At 45.0% G+C, this 18,549-nt stretch overlaps 1 protein-coding gene across 1 annotated transcript in view; it reads right to left on the bottom strand.

Moving 5' to 3' along the window:
* The window catches only part of FA2H (fatty acid 2-hydroxylase), a 50,391-nt gene extending 36,448 nt beyond the window's left edge, over nucleotides 1–13,943 (bottom strand). Inside the window, exon 1 of the mRNA XM_082861845.1 lies at nucleotides 13,659–13,943. Within this exon, the coding sequence (XP_082717971.1) occupies nucleotides 13,659–13,928 (270 nt within the window). The 5' untranslated portion in view covers nucleotides 13,929–13,943. The remainder of the gene's footprint in view (nucleotides 1–13,658) is intronic.
* Nucleotides 13,944–18,549: the final 4,606 nt, after the last annotated feature.

Raw genomic sequence — 18,549 nt, 5'->3', positions numbered from 1 at the left:
TTCCTGTTATTTTAAGTGCCCACTTTGTGGTATTTTGTTACAGCTGCTCTAGGAAACTAATACAATTTCATTAGAAATGTGATGCCTTGTTACAGGTAACCATTCATGTGCTGTTACCTTGTTTTACTTTCCCACTCATCCTTTAAGAACATATTTGGGAGTGATGTCCATGATGTAACTACCCAGTATTTTTCCAGCTTTTTATTATGAAACAATTTAAACATGCAGCCAAGGTGAAAGAATCTCACTGTGAATACCTGTATCCCTACTACCTAGATCCTACCATTCACATTCTACTCTTTCTTTTTAAAAGCACTTTTGGTACATACCTTAATTAAAAAATACGTTATTGCTAAAAAATGCTAACCATCACCTGAGTCTTCAGTGAGTTATTACCTTTTTGCTGTAAGAGGGTTTGAAATATTGTAAGAATTACCAGAATGTGACACGGAGACACAAAGTGAGCAAATTCTGTTGGAAAAACGGCACCAACAGACTTGCTTGACACAGGGTTGCCACAAACCTTCAATTAAAAAAAAAAAATGCAGTATCTGCGAAGTGCAACAAAGTGAAGTGCAATAAAACAAGGTCTGCCTGTTTACACTGTGTGATTCCGCTTCTGTAGTATTCTGCATGTGTCTGAAAGAGGAGGAGGATCAGAGGACAAAGAAGTACCTCACTGTGTTGTGTCACCTGTGGACAGTCCTAAGTAAAATGTTGATCCTTGCACCTCCCTACCAGCTAGTCTCACTGCCCTCCCCCCAAGGCTCTTGGAAACCCAGTCCCTACATTACAGTATGCTCCTATTACCCAAATAACACCACGCTGGGACCTCCCTGCTTCCCAGAGCCTTTCTCCAAAGCCATCTCCTCACCAAAAACCCCAAACCAGCATTCCCTCAGTGTGCTCCAATTCTGCCCAGTTCTAGCAGGAAAAAAACCTAATTTACGTGATTGACATTAAGATCTGAATGACCAGAGACAACCCTTTTAACCTGTCAGAGTTTTCATGCTTTTAATTGAGCTAAGATTACTAATCTCTAGTTGATAGACCTTCAGACAATACTACTCAACGGTAAAATGATTGAAAAAAAAAAAAAGCAATTTTTAAAGGCTGGTGTATACCAACATCTAACGCTTGCAATCATGAGGTCATATCTTTAGAAGCAATTACTAAATATGTGTTAAATTAATTTGCCTCCTTTAAAAAAATTGGGTATAAACTTCATATAGTAAAAAATTACCAATCTTAAGTGTATTGTTTGATATGTTTTGACAATTATATGCCTCCTTGCAGCCAATGCCAACATCAAGATGTAGGACATTTCCACCGTCCCAGAAAGTCCCAGGAATCTATTTTTAGTAAGGCCTCATTTGATTTTGATGAAAGGAAGGTAGAGAGGGATAAGTATTCAGTTCCCTTGACCAGAGGGACAAGAAGTTTTAGATTTACAGGGCTTTACAAGAGAGGTGCCAGTTTCCCTGATAGGGCTCCTTCCCGGCTCTCCTAGCCTCCCCTGTTCATACACACATAGAACTTGACCTGTAGGCCCCTCCTCCAACTACAAGCTGTGGACACAAAGCAGGAAAGGTACACAGGACCCGCCCCCATGCTGAGTTCCAGCGGCAAGGCTGCCTCCAGACATTCTCTCCACACCACTCCTCATCCTTGCATTCCCTGCTGAAATCACTACCATTCCACAACCACTGCACACCCACCGTGCACCCCCCCCTTCCCATGGGCTTTCGGACTGCGGCAGCAGCCTGTCTGAGCTTCCCTGAGCCACTTCCTCCCTGCTCCAGCCACACGACATCAGGGTCAGGGCGTGCTGGGCAGCCACAGCCCCTGAAAGTCAGACTTGACTGTATTTCCCCAAGGCTGGCAACATGGTACAGAATTGATGCTCAGCTCTTGTCCCGCCCTTTGCTTTCTCTAGTGGAGCAGGTGGGAGCAGGATGGAATGGAACAGAAGGAGGAGAGGGGAAAAAAAACCTGAATGGCTAAAACCTAATAAGAAAATGAGTGATTTCATTACTATAGCATAGAGTCCAAGAATAGACCAAAATATAACTGTGAATGTTTGATGTGTGATAAAGGTTTTTGTTTTTGTTTTAAATCAGTGAGAAAAGATAGCTTATTCCATAAATCTACTGGGATAACCAGTTGGTCACTTGGAAAAATATAAACCTAAAATAATCTCTATTTTGTTCTTTACACCAAAAAAAAAAAAAAAATCCAGGTAGATAAAACATTTAAGCAAAAACAAACAAACAACAGAATCATTAAGGACAAAAACTGTGAGAAAGATACAAAATATTTTTTGCTTGCTTTTATATATAAAATCATAAAGTAGAGGTGGTCTTTCTAAGAATGATAAGATGACAGCTTTTACTACATGGAAAACTGAAACGTTTAAATGGAGAAAAGAAAAAAATTAAACAAGCCAAAAGACAAATGAGAGCTGGAAGACAAGTAGTATTATGTATGATGGAAAATAGGCTAATATTCTTTATACATAAAGAGTGATATAAATCAATAAGAAAAAGATCAACTATCCAGTACAGATGGACAAAGGACCTGAACATGCAGTTTACCAAAAAGGTGCAAATAATTTAGAAATGTATAATTTGAACAGGGAGCAAATTTTTTCTCCCATTGGCAAAGATTAAAAATACTGGTAGTACACAGCATTGGTGAGGGTGTGAAGGAACAGGCATTCTTGTATGCTTTTGGAGGGAGTTTTAATTGGTACAACCTTTTTAGAGGGCAGTTTGGCAATATCCATCAAAATACAAAATGGATATCATTTTGATCTAGAAATTTCACGTCTAGGACTCTATATTACAAATTTATTTGCATATGTGTGCAAAATGATTATGTAAGGATGCTTCTTGTAGCATTGATACAATAGGGAAAAACATCAATAGGGACAGCTATCAGAAAGAATGTTGACAACCTAGAAGAAATGGACAACCTTCTAGAAACATACAGCCCACCAAAACTGAATCAAGAGGAAATAGATAATTTGAAGAGACCGATCACTACACGTGAAATAGAATCTGTAATTTAAAAAACTCCCTACAAAAAAAGTCCAGGACCAGATAGCTTCACAGGAGAATTCTACCAAACAAACAAAGAAGAACTTATACTGATTCTTCTCAAACTCTTCCAAAAGATTGAAGAGGAGGGAACACTCCCAAAGACAGTCTCTTAAGCCACCATCACACTGATACCAAAACCAGAAAAGATATCACCAAAAAAGAAGATTACAGACCAATATCTTTGATGAATATAGATGCAAAAATTCTCAACAAAATATTAGCAAACCGAATCCAACAACACATAAAAAAGATCGTACACCACGACCAAGTGGGATTCATCCCAAGTTCACAAGGATGGTTCAACATATGCAAATCAATCAATGTAATACACCACATAAACAAAAGAAAAGTCAAAAACCACATGACCATCTCAATAGATGCAGAGAAAGCATTTGACAAAATTCAACATCCATTCATGATAAAAACTCTCACCAAAGTGAGTATAGAGGGAACATAGCTCAACATAATAAAAGCCATTTATGATAAACCCACAGCCAATATAATACTCAACAGTGAAAAGCTGAAAACCTTCCCACTAAAATCTGGAACAAGACAAGGATGCCCACTCTCACCACTTCTATTTAACATAGTATTGAAAGTTCCAACCACAGCAATCAGAGAAGAAAAAGAAATAAAAGGTATCCAAATTGGAAGAGAAGAGATAAAACTGTCATTATATGCAGATGACATGATACTATATATAGAAAACCCTAAGCACGCCACACAAAACCTACTAGATCTAACAAATGAATTCAGCAAAGTAGCAGGAAACAAGATTAATATTCAGAAATCAGTTGCATTTTTCTACATTAACAATGAAATATCAGAAAGGGAATGTAAAAAAAAAATAACTTTTAAAATCACCCCACCCCCAAAATATACCTAGGAATAAACCTGACCAAGGAGGTGAAAGACTTATATGTTGAGAACTAAAACATTAATAAAGGAAATCAAGGGACTTCCCTGGTGGTGCAGTGGTTAAGAATCTGCCTGCCAGTGCTGGGGATATGGGTTCAATCCTGGTCCAGGAAGATCCCACATGCCACGGAGCAACTAAGCCCGTGCTCCACAATTACTGAGCCTGCGCTCTACAGCCAGTGAGCCACAACTACTGAGCCTGTGCACCTAGAGCCCGTGCTCCGCCACGAGAGAAGCCACTGCAATGAGAAGCCCGTGCACCTCAACTAAGAGTAGCCCCCACTCGACGCAACTAGAGAAAGCCTGAGCGCAGCAGTGAAGACTCAATTGAAACATAAATAAATAAATTAAATAAAGGAAATCAAAGAGGACTCAAAGAAATGGAAAGATATCCCATGCTCTTGGACTGGAAGAAAGAATGAAGAAAACTTTTATTGCTGATGTGTAAGGAAGTACAAAACATGTCATTAGGTGAAAAAAGCCGCAAGTTGCCAAGCAGCCTGTACCATACAACTCCTTTATGTGGGAAATTGAATAATATATGTGTTTCTCTGAGGCCACATAAGAAATTGTTGGTAGTGTTTACACAGGGACTAGGTTGGGAGGGGCACTCAATATATTTTTTTGCACATTACTTTTTTTTTTTTTTTTTTTTGCGGTACGCGGGTCTCTCACTGTTGTGGCCTCTCCCGTTGCGGAGCACAGGCTCCGGACACGCAGGCTCAGCAGCCATGGCTCACGGGCCCAGCCGCTCCGCGGCATGTGGAATCTTCCCAGACCAGGGCACAAACCCGTGTCCCCTGCATCGGCAGGCGGACTCTCAACCACTGCGCCACCAGGGAAGCCCTGCACATTACTTTTAATGATTTAAATTTTTGTATGAACTATGTTCATGGGTAATTATCACAATAGAGAAAAGGAGGGACAAAGTGATGGCTGGGGTTACTATCATCTGACAGTACACAATATAACAAAATGCAAACTGACTGCAAAGTGGAAATTCAAAATCAATGCAAAAACTTAGAAAAATTTCATGAAGTCAATGAAAGTGAGAGAAAACTGTTTTAGGTACAGTTCCACTGCCAAATAAGGATCTGGCAAAGTCAGGCTGTTTAACACTGGAATACAGGCAATCAACAAAGGGTGAGGCCCTTCAAAAGAGGAGGACTTGTTTATTAAAGGATCAAAAGAGATCCTTAGCCCTTAAATACTCTTGCTAAAATGACCTTTTTTGAAAAATTTTAAAATTTTGGCTGCATTGGGTCTTCGCTGCTGCACGCAGACTTCCTCTTGTTGCGGTGTGCGGGCTTCGCATTGTGGTGGCTTCTCTTGTTGCAGAGCATGGGCTCTAGGCACGTGGGCTGCAGTAGTTGTGGCTCACGGGCTCAGTAGTTGCGGCACACGAGCTTAGTTGCTCCGCTGCATGTGGGATCTTCCCAGAGCAGGGATCAATCCCGTGTCCCCTGCATTGGCAGGTGGATTCTTAACCACTGCAGCACCAGGGAAGTCTCTAAAATGACCTTTATGATCACACAGTGAACAGCCAATGCAAAGTTTAGAATGTCACAATGTATTTTCATACGTTTTTGTCAGAAAAACCACACATGTGCAAAACAACACTACTTGATTCATCATATGCTCAATTTAAGAATCAGCACCCAAGTGCAATCTGAATTTTGCTGTCAGATTTTTTTTTTTTTTTGGCTGTGCCACAGGGCTTGCAGGATCTTAGTTGCCCAACCAGGGATCAAACCCGTGTCCCTTGCAGTGCAAGCACAGAATCCTAACCACTGGACTGCCAGGGAATTCCCTTGCTGTCAGATTAAAATAAACTAAAGCAAACAACAAAAAAAACTTTTCAGTTTCATTTTTAAAGAGTATCAGTTTCCTTCTCTCAACCACTTGGCCCATTTTCTATGAAGTTTCGGTCTTCATTTAAAGTAGATTCACTTTAAGTGACCTTTAATCCTAGGAGTCAAGGACTTTCCTACTCAGGTTCAAGAACAACTGAGTTTTTTTATGGCACCCTGTCTCCAACCTGCATAATCTTTTACACTTGCCACTCCAAAGGGTCTTGCCCAGGACATGGGGAAGCAACAACTAAATCGGGTTGGTCTGTCCTGGTGCCTAACTTGGGATCATGGAAGCTGTATTTATTCAGCTAAATGTAACTTCTCCTTATTCCTCCATGGCAGCCAGTCTCAAAGTGTGGGCCTTAACTTGATTTAAAAATGTGAGATCCTGTGATAACAAATGGAAAAAAATAAAAAAATAAAAATGTGAGGTCTTTCTTTGATCTTTGTGGGTAAGTGATGCTTGTTTCATAGACATTCATTATTACATAAGACTAGGAGCTATTTATTAGCAACTAAGTGGGTTATTATGGACTATTAACATTTGGGATTTATAAAACAAAGCTAGCCATTACTAGAGATCCCTAAAATCTCCAATTCCATTTTCCAGTGGGAAAGGTAAGCATCACGCAATGCTAAGCAACGTTAAAAAGGTTCTGCTGGGCATAGAAGAATGTACAGAGCTAGAACTCTACTCCCTTTAAATTCTATTTGTTTTAAAGGAGAAACTATGACTAATTCACTTAGGTAATTATCAACCACGTTTGTTGTAGATTACATGGTTCACTCTAAGTGTGTAGTCACATGTACTTCCATCAAAGGAATTTTTGGCTACTAGCTTTCCTCTAACAGGACCTTAAGACATTCTGTATGCATCGTAGTTCAACACATCCCCTCAAATTTGCTTATCTGGTACCGCTATTTTAACACCTTGCAATATAAATACTATCGAAGCCAGAAAACAAAGCATTTGAATAATTATGTTTTAGGGCAATGCTTCACAACAACAAATCCTGAGTATGAGGTTTCTATTTCTCAGTGATAACTTTACAGCTGTTGGTAGCATCAATTTTTTTGTTCCCCAGTCTTGTTACTATGACTGAGTTTGTTTTCCATCAGAGGGCAAGAGCAGGTGGGGAAACGGTCATTAGAATCTTCTGCCCATCTTAGATGAGCAGCAATTAGAGAAGATTGAGAATCACCATTCGGAGATGACACGCTTTAGAGAATTTTGTATGAAAAGACACAGGAAAGAGTAAACAGAACTGGAAACCCAGGAACCTGGGTCCTGCCTATGCACATCATCCAGACACTTATAGACACATGGGGACGGGTCACAGCCCTGAGAGCAACGAGGGCTCTCAATTGGCATTTTCTACGGTTAATTTCACTTCTAACCTTGCAGGGATGAACTTCAGTAGCCTGGTATGGAAGACGTTTTGCCAACTCTTTCTGGCGGCAAAACACTGAGGCCAAAGGTAGAAATGAGTGACTCACTTGATAGTCCTCCATCCTTTCCATCAACTCCCAACCCTTTTAGCTAACAAAAAAGAAACTGGAAACAGGTTTGTTTCTGTTTTTTTGTTTTTTTAACATCTTACTACTTGAAGTATCTTGCGTGCGCTAATATCACCACTTTCCTTTTCAATCTGGTACACATATCAGTTTTCCAAGCAGTTCATTCATTCATTTATTCAGACATTTGTTACTTCCTGTTGGCAGGCACCAGTGTGCTACTGTCTCCTAGGGAAACCCAGATGAATTAGGCAATTCCAGTCTTCGGAGAGTTTACAGTTTAGTAGAGAAGATAAGACACATAGTGAAAACACAGTGAATAAGGAAAAACATTTTGAATGCTGTAATGTAGGGAGAGGCCAAGTGCCATGAGAGTTTGGGAGAAGGAAAAACCCAGTTCTAGATGGGGAGATAAGGAGAATCTCTGTGGAAGAAATAGAGTTTGAGATGGACTTAAAGGATGTGGCAATAGGGAGCCACTGAAGATTTAGGAATCCCACTGTAACAAAACCACATGCTCTTTGGAAAGCTTCACAAGGCAATGGGCTGAAGGAAGTGTTGGCAAGGAGAGACCTGCCCAGGAGACTGCTGCAATAATGAGTATAACGCAGCTCTGGCCAAGGTAGGGTAGTAGTGGGTAGGCGTCCTGGAAGGAGGACTAAGGAGACTCATGAGGATCGGCATGGGGTCTGTCCCAGCCACTGGCTCTGGTTTTTTCCAATTATCCCCCATTTTCCCCTCTACAGCCTCTGGATTCTCTAGGACACAGCAAGGAATGGAGACAGTTGAAAAACACAGATCATCTCCCAGACGTAGTAGTGGGTAAAAGAAGCTGTACAGCAGAGCACACACTGTGTGACTTTTCTGGAAAATGTAGAGCAAGAGAAACTAGCAGTGGAGACTGAGCCGTAACGACCAGGGGTATAAGGGGTGAAGTAGGCGGGATAATGCACCCCCCCTTCAAAAATCTACGTCCCAATACCTGGAACCCGTGACTATGTTACTTTACATGGCACAGAGGACTTTGCAGGTGTGATTAAAGATTTTGTGATGAGGAGATGATCCTGGATATCTGGTGTGGGGGTGGGGGTCGGGGGATGGGAGCACAGTGTAATCACAGGGTTCCTTATAAGTGAAAGATGGAGACAGGAGAATCAGAGTCTGAGAACGAGAAGGGACAGGAGAGCAGAGGTCAGAGCAATGTGACTGCTGGCTGGGGGCCAGGAGCCAGGGAACCCAGGCAGCCTCTAAAAGCTGGAAAAAGGGAGGAAACGTTCTCTGCTAGAGCCTTCAGAAGGAGGCAGCCCTGCCAATTCATTTCTGACTTCTGACGCTCCAGAAACACAAGAGAATAGATGTGTGTTGTTTTAAGTCACTGAATTTGTGGTAATTTGTTACAGCAGCAATAGAAAACCAAAGGGGCGAGGTATCCAGAAACCAGCTGAGGACAGTGTGTCAAGCAGCAGGGAGCGATCGCCATGTCGAGAGTTGCTGCCAGGCCAGGTGAGAACTGACCACCAGGGTTAGCCAGGTGAAGGTCCCGATGGCCCTGGCAAGGGTACTGTCAGTGCCGTGGTGGGTTTCAGAGAGAACAGGGCGCTTATTTCCTGTCTGTCTAAATGAATGAGGACGACATATGGACCAACAGTGAGTTGTGTGTCTTAAGATAAATAAATAAATAAATAAGGAAAGGGAAGATGATGGACGCTGCTCAGGCGTCAATTTGGGTTCTTTGCTGGGAATGTTTCCAGAAATGATTACCCTCGGGTGTTTCTGAGATTCCTGTCTATTTCTTTTTATTTCCCCCATAGAGTCCTAATTTCCAATCTTCGCCCTAATTTGGGTCTCGAAGCCCCTTCTATCACTGAATTCTGAGGTGACGCCAGGGGGCACTCTTGGAGCCTGTGTTTACCCTGTGTCACATGGAACCACAGTGACTTGTGTCCCTGGCCCTCTCCCAGCTTGCGCTAGCTTCATCCTCCAGGTAAGGCTCACCTGGCACCACAGCAGGCCAGGGCTCACAAGTCCCTGGCAGGTAGCAAAGGACGGTGGCTGCTGACTGGCCAGGCAGGCCCACTTGGGAAGCCTTGTTGTGGGCTGAGCAGACCTCGACTCCCTTCGGTTAGCAGATTTCCCGCATACACTCCGCTCTGCAGGCAGGGGGAGTTTAAAAGTTTCCTACTCATCAGCTTTTATCTGAATTCTCAGCTCAGACCGGCATTCCAAGCTGGGCTGTGCTCAAGCTGTTCCGGAGCCCCGGGTGGGGTGGGGACCCTGAGTCTTCCTGCACTTAGATCTCCTCCCTATGGTCCATCCCCATTTAGTTACTCAAGCTCCAAAGTTCTGAACGGCTGGACCCCCAAAGCCTGGTAGAACCACATGTGGCAGAATCTGGGGACTTCTCAGCCACTCAGAGACAGATACACCTTGTGGGATTAGGATGCGACACACATTCAGACATTAGGGTTAACCCAACGGCAGGGGCTGGGGAGTCAGGGCTTGCCTTCCTCTAGGGTCTCCCCAAACAGAGGGCTTTTCTCCAGGGGCATGGTCAGATGTCTGCCCACAGGAGGCCCCCTCAAGGTCTGGGTGTGTAAGACAGGGGGAGTATGATCTGCCTTTTCAGTTATATTCCTCTTGGTGGCAGGTCTGGAGTGAGGGAAGGATTCTGGTTGGACTGTGATGAAAGCTGCAGCTCTGTCACCAGAAAAATGCACAACCACGCATGTTTTACACACAATTTCATCTCTTCCATCAGTCCCAGAAAATGGTCCATAGAACTCCAGGGTTAAGAAGCTCTGCTCCTTGTGTCTTCCAAAGTGTGAGACTTACTCCACTGATGGTGCTCAGGGTTTTAGGGGATAGGAGGATGAGCACTGATTTTAATAGCTCTATTTTTAAAGTGCATGTAAACCCTGATTTCACTGGTAATATTGCCTAAGGGGAGTAAACGGTAAAATAAAAAGTGAGTCTACTTAAAAATAAATATTAAATAGTTCAAGTCATATGCCAATTTGGAAAAAAACTGGAACAGTGATTCGTGGATGACAAGTCTGGGAAACAGTATCTATAGTCTTGGGAGGTTTGGACCCAAAGTTATTTTCTTTCCTATTTCTTTAAAAAAATTGCTGGTTGGGCTTCCCTGGTGGCGCAGTGGTTGAGAGTCCGCCTGCCGATGCAGGCGACGTGGGTTCGTGCCCCAGTCCGGGAAGATCCCACATGCCAGGAGCGGCTGGGCCCGTGAGCCATGGCCGCTGAGCCTGCGCGTCCGGAGCCTGTGCTCCGCAATGGGAGAGGCCACAACAGTGAAAGGCCCGCGTACCACACACACACACACACACAAAAATTGCTGGTTGCAGCTCAGTCAATGGATTTCATGCCCCACTAACAACATGAGCCACTCTTATCTAAGCTTGGAGTGAGGAGCCCTGAGCGCCCAATCGAGAAGAGGGCCTGGCTTCCCTGCTCAGCCATCTCCGATTCACTTCCTCAAGTCCAGGGCTACAAAAGATCTTGTCTCATCCCCACGGTATGTTGGCTCAAACAAGTTTGACTTGTTTCATGTGTGTGTGCTTCCCTGTGAGTGTGAATGTGTGGGTAAGTGTGTATACAGAGGGGGTGTGGCAAAGTGGGGGAAAGGGGAAACCAGTGGGGCTGAGCCTTGTCCCTGGAATTTCATGGCAGAGCTCCAGCAGGCTCCCTGCTGAGGACTACACTTGGGAAGAAGGACTTCAAGGAGGGGCACCGTTCAGAAATGAGCTCCAAACAACAGAGCTGGTTCATGACACTCCCCTTCCCCATCAACGCCCCTTCTGGTCTTCACACTACAGGAGCTGGGTTCTAGCCTCAACAGGTGTCAGCATCCCTGGTCCAGCAGGAGGAGATGGGAGAGGTGGAGAAGGCAGCATGGGGGTTGCCAGAAGGGCTTAACCAGAGAGAAGAACAGATATGTCTTCTCGCCATTCAGCCCTTATGAAGATGGTTTCTCTCTGAAAAGATATCTTCTCCAGATTTCCCCTCTGAATACCTCTTCCCCAATAGAAAGACAACCCTACACTAGTTTCCAGAATAGTAGACGGAAGCTGACGAGCAACTGGAGTATTGGGTGACTACGGCCGTTGGTCAAGTTTGGGCCATGGGTTTGTAAATGTGGTGTTAATGTTTAGTTTTCTTCCCACATCCTCAGGTGGGGGCCCAGATATAAGGATGCCTGAAACATGGCCACACTGGGACTCTTGGGGTAACAGGTGAGCGCAGGGGTGAGAAACAAGTTTAGACTCAGTATTCTCTGAAGGTCAGGTAAAGCAAAGCAAAACAAAGCCAAATCAAACCATAGTGCTGGGTAGCTAGCAGAGCTAGGAGGTAAAGCCATCTAGGGCATCTAGCCAGGAGAGGCGCTCTGGATGGTGCTGAGAGGAGAGGCCACACCCTAAGCCTCCTGTTTATAGGACACAGTTACAAGGTAGGATGGCTTCCATGAGCCATCACGAGCCTGGAAGTCTCTAGTATTCCAGCTCCCACCTCTCATTTCCTGCACTCAGCTTCAGTTATATCTATGGCTAAACCTTCTGCCCCTTCAGCATGACCTGACACGTAACATCAGCTTCCAAGATTAAACTGGGCCCCCGCTGCAGAATGCTGAGTCCTACCATTTTACACATGAAGTCTCCCAAATTCCACCTTCCCCTTCCCTTGGTCATCGTCACCGTTATCTCTCACCTGGGCTATGGGGTAGCCTCCCGCTTGGTCTCCTCACACCCACATGGGCTCCTTCCACCCCTTCTTGGCATCGCAGCCAGGATGCTCTTCCAAAGATGCAGATCTGACCACGCCACACCCCTGCTTGAATCCATGACCTGGCTTCCCATTGTTCTTAGAATCAAGTCCCAAAACCTGACCACAGCGGCCCTGGCTGATCTCCGGCCTCCTTCCACTCCCTCTCCTTGCCCAACAGCCTCTGGTCACATTGGCTTTATTTCTGTCCCTTGACTCTGCCAAGTCCTTACCCTTCAGAGCCTTCACACATTCTTTTCCCTCTGTCTGGAAGGTTCTTCTCACCACACTTCACCTGGCTTAAGCCCTATCCATTGATTAGCTCCCAGGTAAATATCACTTTCTTCAGAAAGCTCTCCCTGATTCATACTCTGATAGCACCAGGTAAATGAAGAATTACTGTAGGATTAGTATGTTACCTCACTAGCCTGTTAGGTCCATGAAGACAGTATTGCTTTTGTCCATTGATACCTCCTCAGTGCCTAGCTCAGTACTGCCAATCACTAAGGGACCAAGTGAGTGAGTGAATAAATGATTAAAGAATTAGGCAAGATGGCCTAGTGAAAAGCCACCTGGAACAGTGAGAGACAAGTCCTTTCATCCAAAGATCTAAAAGCACTTGCTGGGGCCATCTTGAATGCAAGAGCTAGAAGCAGGGAACAACTGTTGGTTTATGTCCAAGCATGATGGCCTCGCTGTCACCAGTCCTACAGCTGGGCCTGGGGAAGTCCTGAAGAGTCGGTTTTCCTCTGGCACAAGCCTACCTGGAACCCAACGGATAGGATCATCTCCCAGGCCCAAGGATCCTTGGGATGGAGAGAGCATTGATTTTGGAATCAGACACACTTGACTTTTCCACTAACTAGCTCAAATTACCTCAAATTCCAAATTGACCTCAAATTACAGTGCCTCCTTGATCCTCAGTTTCCACATCCTAAAATAGGGATAACAAAAGCCACCCCAGGATCAGTCAGAGGTTTAAATACAATCACGAGCCTGTGGTGCACAGCAGCAGGCAGCCCAGAGTGCTACTCCCTTCTCCCCAGCAAAACTGGCTTACCCCTGTCACGTCACTCTGCTGGACACCCAAGCCAGCATGCAAGACAAGGAATAAAGGGAGGTCTGAGGGGTGGGAGGACATAGGCCACCCAAGACACTGTGCCAGCCTCTCCACGCAACCAGAGAAGCCGCTGTGCAAGACTAGGGTGGCCCCAGGAAATCCAAACTAGCTGAGAAGGGTGACTGGCACCTTATGAGGTAGGAGAAGTAGCAGATAGAGGAGGGACAGGGGAAATGCTGGAGAGGAAGGGCAAACTCCTGGTTGGGGGGGGGGGTGGTAGGCAGGGACCTGTTACCTGGAGAGAAGAGAGGTGAGGGCGGAGGCTGTCACCTTGGGTCCTCCTAGAGGGCAGGTGAACGCGGCCTGCCGGGGAGTGGCGAGTTGGGGCGGGGAGGGTGGAGGGAATAGAGGGTGTGTGACACCCGGGCCCGGCTGTACCTGAGGGTCTCCTTGCAGGTCTCCCACGTAGTACTGCTCGAGCCAGCGGCGCGCGTTGTCCGAGTGCCGGTGTGGTGGCCCATCCAGGTCGGCGCTAACATCCTGACCAGCCCGTGCCCGCAGCAGCTGCTCGCCCCCTGGGTGGTGCCGCACGAAGCCGGTGAGGTCGTAGAGGCGGACCCCGCAGCGGACCCAGCAGGCGCCGGCCGCCAGGCGCCGCTGGACCTCGGCGGAGGAGATGGAGGCGGCGGGGGGCGGAGCGGGGGCCATGGCGGGAGACGGGAGCTCGCAGCTCGAAGCCTGCGTGTCTACTCCGCGACCGCCCTGCTCGCCTCTTAACATCCCCTGAGCCGCTGCCGCCTTGACTGGTCAGCCGTCGCCGCACCTGCTCATTTGCATGCCGCGCTCCCATTGGCCGCTCTTAAGGACACTGCCTGTGTCCGGAGGGGCTCCTTCCCCATTGGCCGGCAGGACGCCCAGCCGACCCGAGCGGGCCGGGCCACGGGATGCCCGCCCTCCGTCAGGTGGTTCTGGGCAGGTAGAGGAAGCGCCAGCCAAGTGTGTCTCATTGCAAGCGAGCAAAGGCGGCGGGAGGATGCAGGTGGAGCAAGTCTTCTTGTTGCCGGCGGCTGTGTGGACGGACGTCCTCAATAGCCTGTTCGCCACCGGAATAACTCTTCTGCTGCTGCCTTATAGGAGAAACTTGCAGTTTTCCTTCCTCAGGCTGCAGGAGTGGGTGAAGAGTGGGGGAGGCAGCGTGAGAACTAGAGTAAGGCAAGGGAGACACTGGCCTCTGGCGCCCCCAAACTCAGTAATCACGATATACAATATTTTAATGTAATATTTTTAAAAAAATCATGTCGTGTACAGAACGATGTGAATGTGCTTAATGCCACTGAACTGTAAAGTTTAAAATGGTTAAAATGGTACATTTTATATTATGTATATTTTACCACAATAAAAAATATATATATAACAAAGAATTTTTAAAAATAGGAATATTGGCAAACCACAGCCAGTGGCGCTGGCCACCTGATTTTGTATATAAAGTTTTAGTGGAACCAGGACTAGTGAGAGGAGTGAGGCAGGTTGGTGAAAGTGAAGGGTTGGATCTCGTCTTTAACACTGTAAGTTCTGGTATTTTGTTCATCATGGATTTTTTTGTTTGCCATTAGTTTTGAATTTTTGAAATGCTGCATTAAAATACTTATTTTGTTTCTGTTTTCGGCTGCGCTATGCGGCAAAAAGAATCTTAGTTCCGGGAGGAGGAATCAAACCCCTGCCCCCTGCAGTGGAAGCTCAGAGTCCTAACCACTGGACTGCCAGGGAATTCCCTAAAGTATTCTTTATCTTGATTACTGAGTTTTTTTGGCAAACCCTTAACTTTTGCCTGCAGAATGGCTGCCTCAGTTGCCTCACTCTAGTCTCAACTTCTGGGGAGGATCCTGAGGGACGAACAGAGAATCCTGCTGCCATTATAGGAGGGGAAATAGGGACCTAAAGAAGTGAAGCCTGGTAGTCATGCTGGATGGAAGGGAAGAGCAAGTGCGCTCAATCCAGTTTTGTTTATAACAGGGGAGAACTGCACACAACTTTAACTGCCCAGCAATTGGGGATCTCACCTGAACTCATGATTTGTAATAAAAGGATCCTGGTACTGAGGTTGCCCCATTCAACTGGGCTTGGTCTCTCTCAGCAAAAGGTATTTTCAGGGTCACCCCTGTTTATGCTCTTCTGGGGTTGGGCCTCTATGCTGGGCCAGCGCTGTGGGGGAGAGCCTAGCTCAGATGCCCTAGGGGCCACCCCAACTACAGACATGTCCAAGGCCAGGAGAGTTGTTCCTTCCTTCTCTCCTTCCCAAGACTTTCCTGGCTCACCCTCAGGGAGTAGGCAAGAGTTTGGCTGAGTATACGGGTCGGCTGTGGAAATGCTGTCCAACAGGCCTGGAGGGAGGCCTTAGGTCACTAACTTTGCTTTTCTCAAGCAGTGAATACATAGTCACTCTCACTCCACTTCCACACCTACTCTGTTCTAAATACCTTGCATGTGCAAAAGCATTCAAACACTCCTGGGCGTCCTCAGGTACTTCCTGATGACAATATCTGTAGGCCACCCGCATTTGGATTTTTCACCGTTGCCTTAAACTCGTATTGTCTGAAGTTAAACAAGCAATTTAATTTTTTTTTTTTTTTTTTTTTTTTGCTGTACGCGGGCCTCTCACTGTTGTGGCCTCTCCCGTTGCGGAGCACAGGCTCTGGACGCGCAGGCTCAGCGGCCATGGCTCACAGGCCCAGCCGCTCCGCGGCATGCGGGATCCTCCCGGACCGGGGCACGAACCCGTGTCCCCTGCATCGGCAGGCGGACTCTCAACCACTGCGCCACCAGGGAAGCCCCTAAACAAGCAATTTAGTCATCTATTCAGAATTGTAACATTTCTTACCATAGTAATTCCACTTCTAGAAATTTGACCTTTCAGATTACTGTATAAAGATGTGTAGGGAGGAAAAATAATTTTCCTTCTACCCTACTAGGTTCTTGGCTGAGACACTCCCTGAAATAAAAGATTAATAGGAGAACAACAAACTTAATTTCATATGTAAGGGGACCCCAAAGGTATGAGACCCAAAGAAGTGACCAGGGCAGGCAGCTTTTATACCTTTTGGACAAAGAAACAATAAATTTGTGAACAATTGACAAGACAAAGGAGTTTGGGCTTGGAGTAGTACATTAGTAAAGAAGTAACAAGATTTTTTTTATACAGACATCTCAGCTCTGACCTCCCTATCTCTAGTGATAAGAATGCCCTCTACCCTTCTGGTACATGCAAGGTACCTTTCACATGGAAGACTTATTTCCTGCTTTTAGGGGGGACAAAGCAGGGTCAGAGTGTCCTTCTTGTACCAGCTGTTTCTTAAGTAAATTTAATTCAAAATAATCAATAAGCCAAAATGGCATATTTTGGAGTGGCCTGCCCTGAACCCCATCAGATGTATGCATAATAATATTAATTGCGGGGACACCCCTGGCAGTCCAGTGGTTAAGACTCTGCCCTTCTGCAGGGGGTGCAGGTTTGATCTCTGGTTAGGGAACTAAGATCCCACATGCCGCGTGGTGTGGCCAAAAAAATAATTAATTAATTAATTAATTGCGACATTGCTTATAGACTAGAAACAATCCAAATATTCATCACTAAGGAGGACTGATTAAATAAATGATGGTGTATTCAGTGGAATACTATGTAACCGTTAGAAAGAATGAGGTAGATCTATGTGTACCGATAGGGAACAATCTCTATGATATTGTAAGTGGAAAACAAGAAGAACAGTGTGTATGGTATGCTAATAACTGCTATTTTAAGTTCTTTAATTTTTAAAGTGCTTTAAATGCAAACAGAAGAGTATGTATATGTTCTAAAGCAAAAATAGTATAATTAATTCATTGAATTTCCCTCCCAACCCAAGAGCTAGGACATTACAAAACTTGCACCTACTCCTACACTCCAAAACTTCCATCTCTCTGCCTCCTCCCAAGAGGTAATCACTGTCCTGACTTTTGTTAATGTCCATGAATCATTTTGTTAATGTCCATGAAAATTTTTTTATATTTTTATCACATCTATATGTATGCTTATACAATATATTGTTTAGATTACCTTGTTTCTGAATTTTATGAAAATCGCATGACACTGTATTTTGATTTATGTAGCCTTTCATGTTTTACTCAATATTGCTTTAGGGTTCATCCATGTTCTTGAGGGTCACTGTAGGTCATCAATTTTCACTGCAGTGTCATATTCCACAATACAAATTTATTTACCCATTTTCCTTTACTTGCAGATACGAATCTGAGGGTTTTTTTTCTATTATAAGCATTCTTGTACATATAGGTACTTCAACTATACTTCAATAAAAATGTTCTATTTCAAATAATAAAACTCAGCATACTCAGAATGTATTTTTTTAATTAATTAATTTATGGCTGCGTTGGGTCTTCGTTGCTGTGCATGGGCTTTCTCTAGTTGTGGCGAGCGAGGGCTACTCTTCGTTGTGGAGCACGGGCTCTAGGCGCGCGGGCTCAGCAGTTGTGGCTCGCAGGCTCTAGAGTGCAGGCTCAGTAGTTGTGGTGCACGGGCTTAGTTGCTCCGCAGCATGTGGGATCTTCCTGGACCAGGGATCAAACCTGTGTCCCCTGCATTGGCAGGTGGATTCTTAACCACTGCACCACTGTATTTTTTTTTTCATTTTAACATCTTTATTGGAGTATAATTGCTTTACAATGGTATGTTAGTTTCAGCTTCACAACAAAATGCATCAGTTATATATATACATATGTTCCCATATCTCTTCCCGCTTGCGTCTCCCTCCCTCCCACCCTCCCTATCCCACCCCTCCAGGCGGTCACAAAGCACCAAGCTGATCTCCCTGTGCTATGCGGCTGCTTCCCACTAGCTATCTACCTTACGTTTGGTAGTGTATATATGTCCATGCCTCTCTCGCTTTGTCACCATTTACCCTTCCCCCTCCCCATAGCCTCAAGTCCATTCTCTAGTAAGTCTGTGTCTTTATACCTGTTTCACCCCTAGGTTTTTCATGACATTTTTTTTCTTAAATTCCATATATATGTGTTAGCATACGGTATTTGTCTCTCTCTTCTGACTTACTTCACTCTGTATGACAGACTCTAGGTCCATCCACCTCATTACAAATAGCTCAATTTCGTTTCTTTTTATGGCTGAGTAATATTCCATTGTATATATGTGCCACGTCTTCTTTATCCATTCATACGATGATGGACACTTAGGTTGTTTCCATCTCTGGGCTATTGTAAATAGAGCTGCAATGAACATTTTGGTACATGACTCTTTTTGAATTATGGTTTTCTCAGGGTATAT

The sequence above is a fragment of the Leucopleurus acutus genome (genome assembly GCF_964270905.1).
Source record: "Leucopleurus acutus genome assembly, chromosome: 20".
Classification (NCBI taxonomy): Eukaryota; Metazoa; Chordata; class Mammalia; order Artiodactyla; family Delphinidae; genus Leucopleurus; species Leucopleurus acutus.
This window is presented reverse-complemented; position numbering and strand designations above follow the sequence as displayed.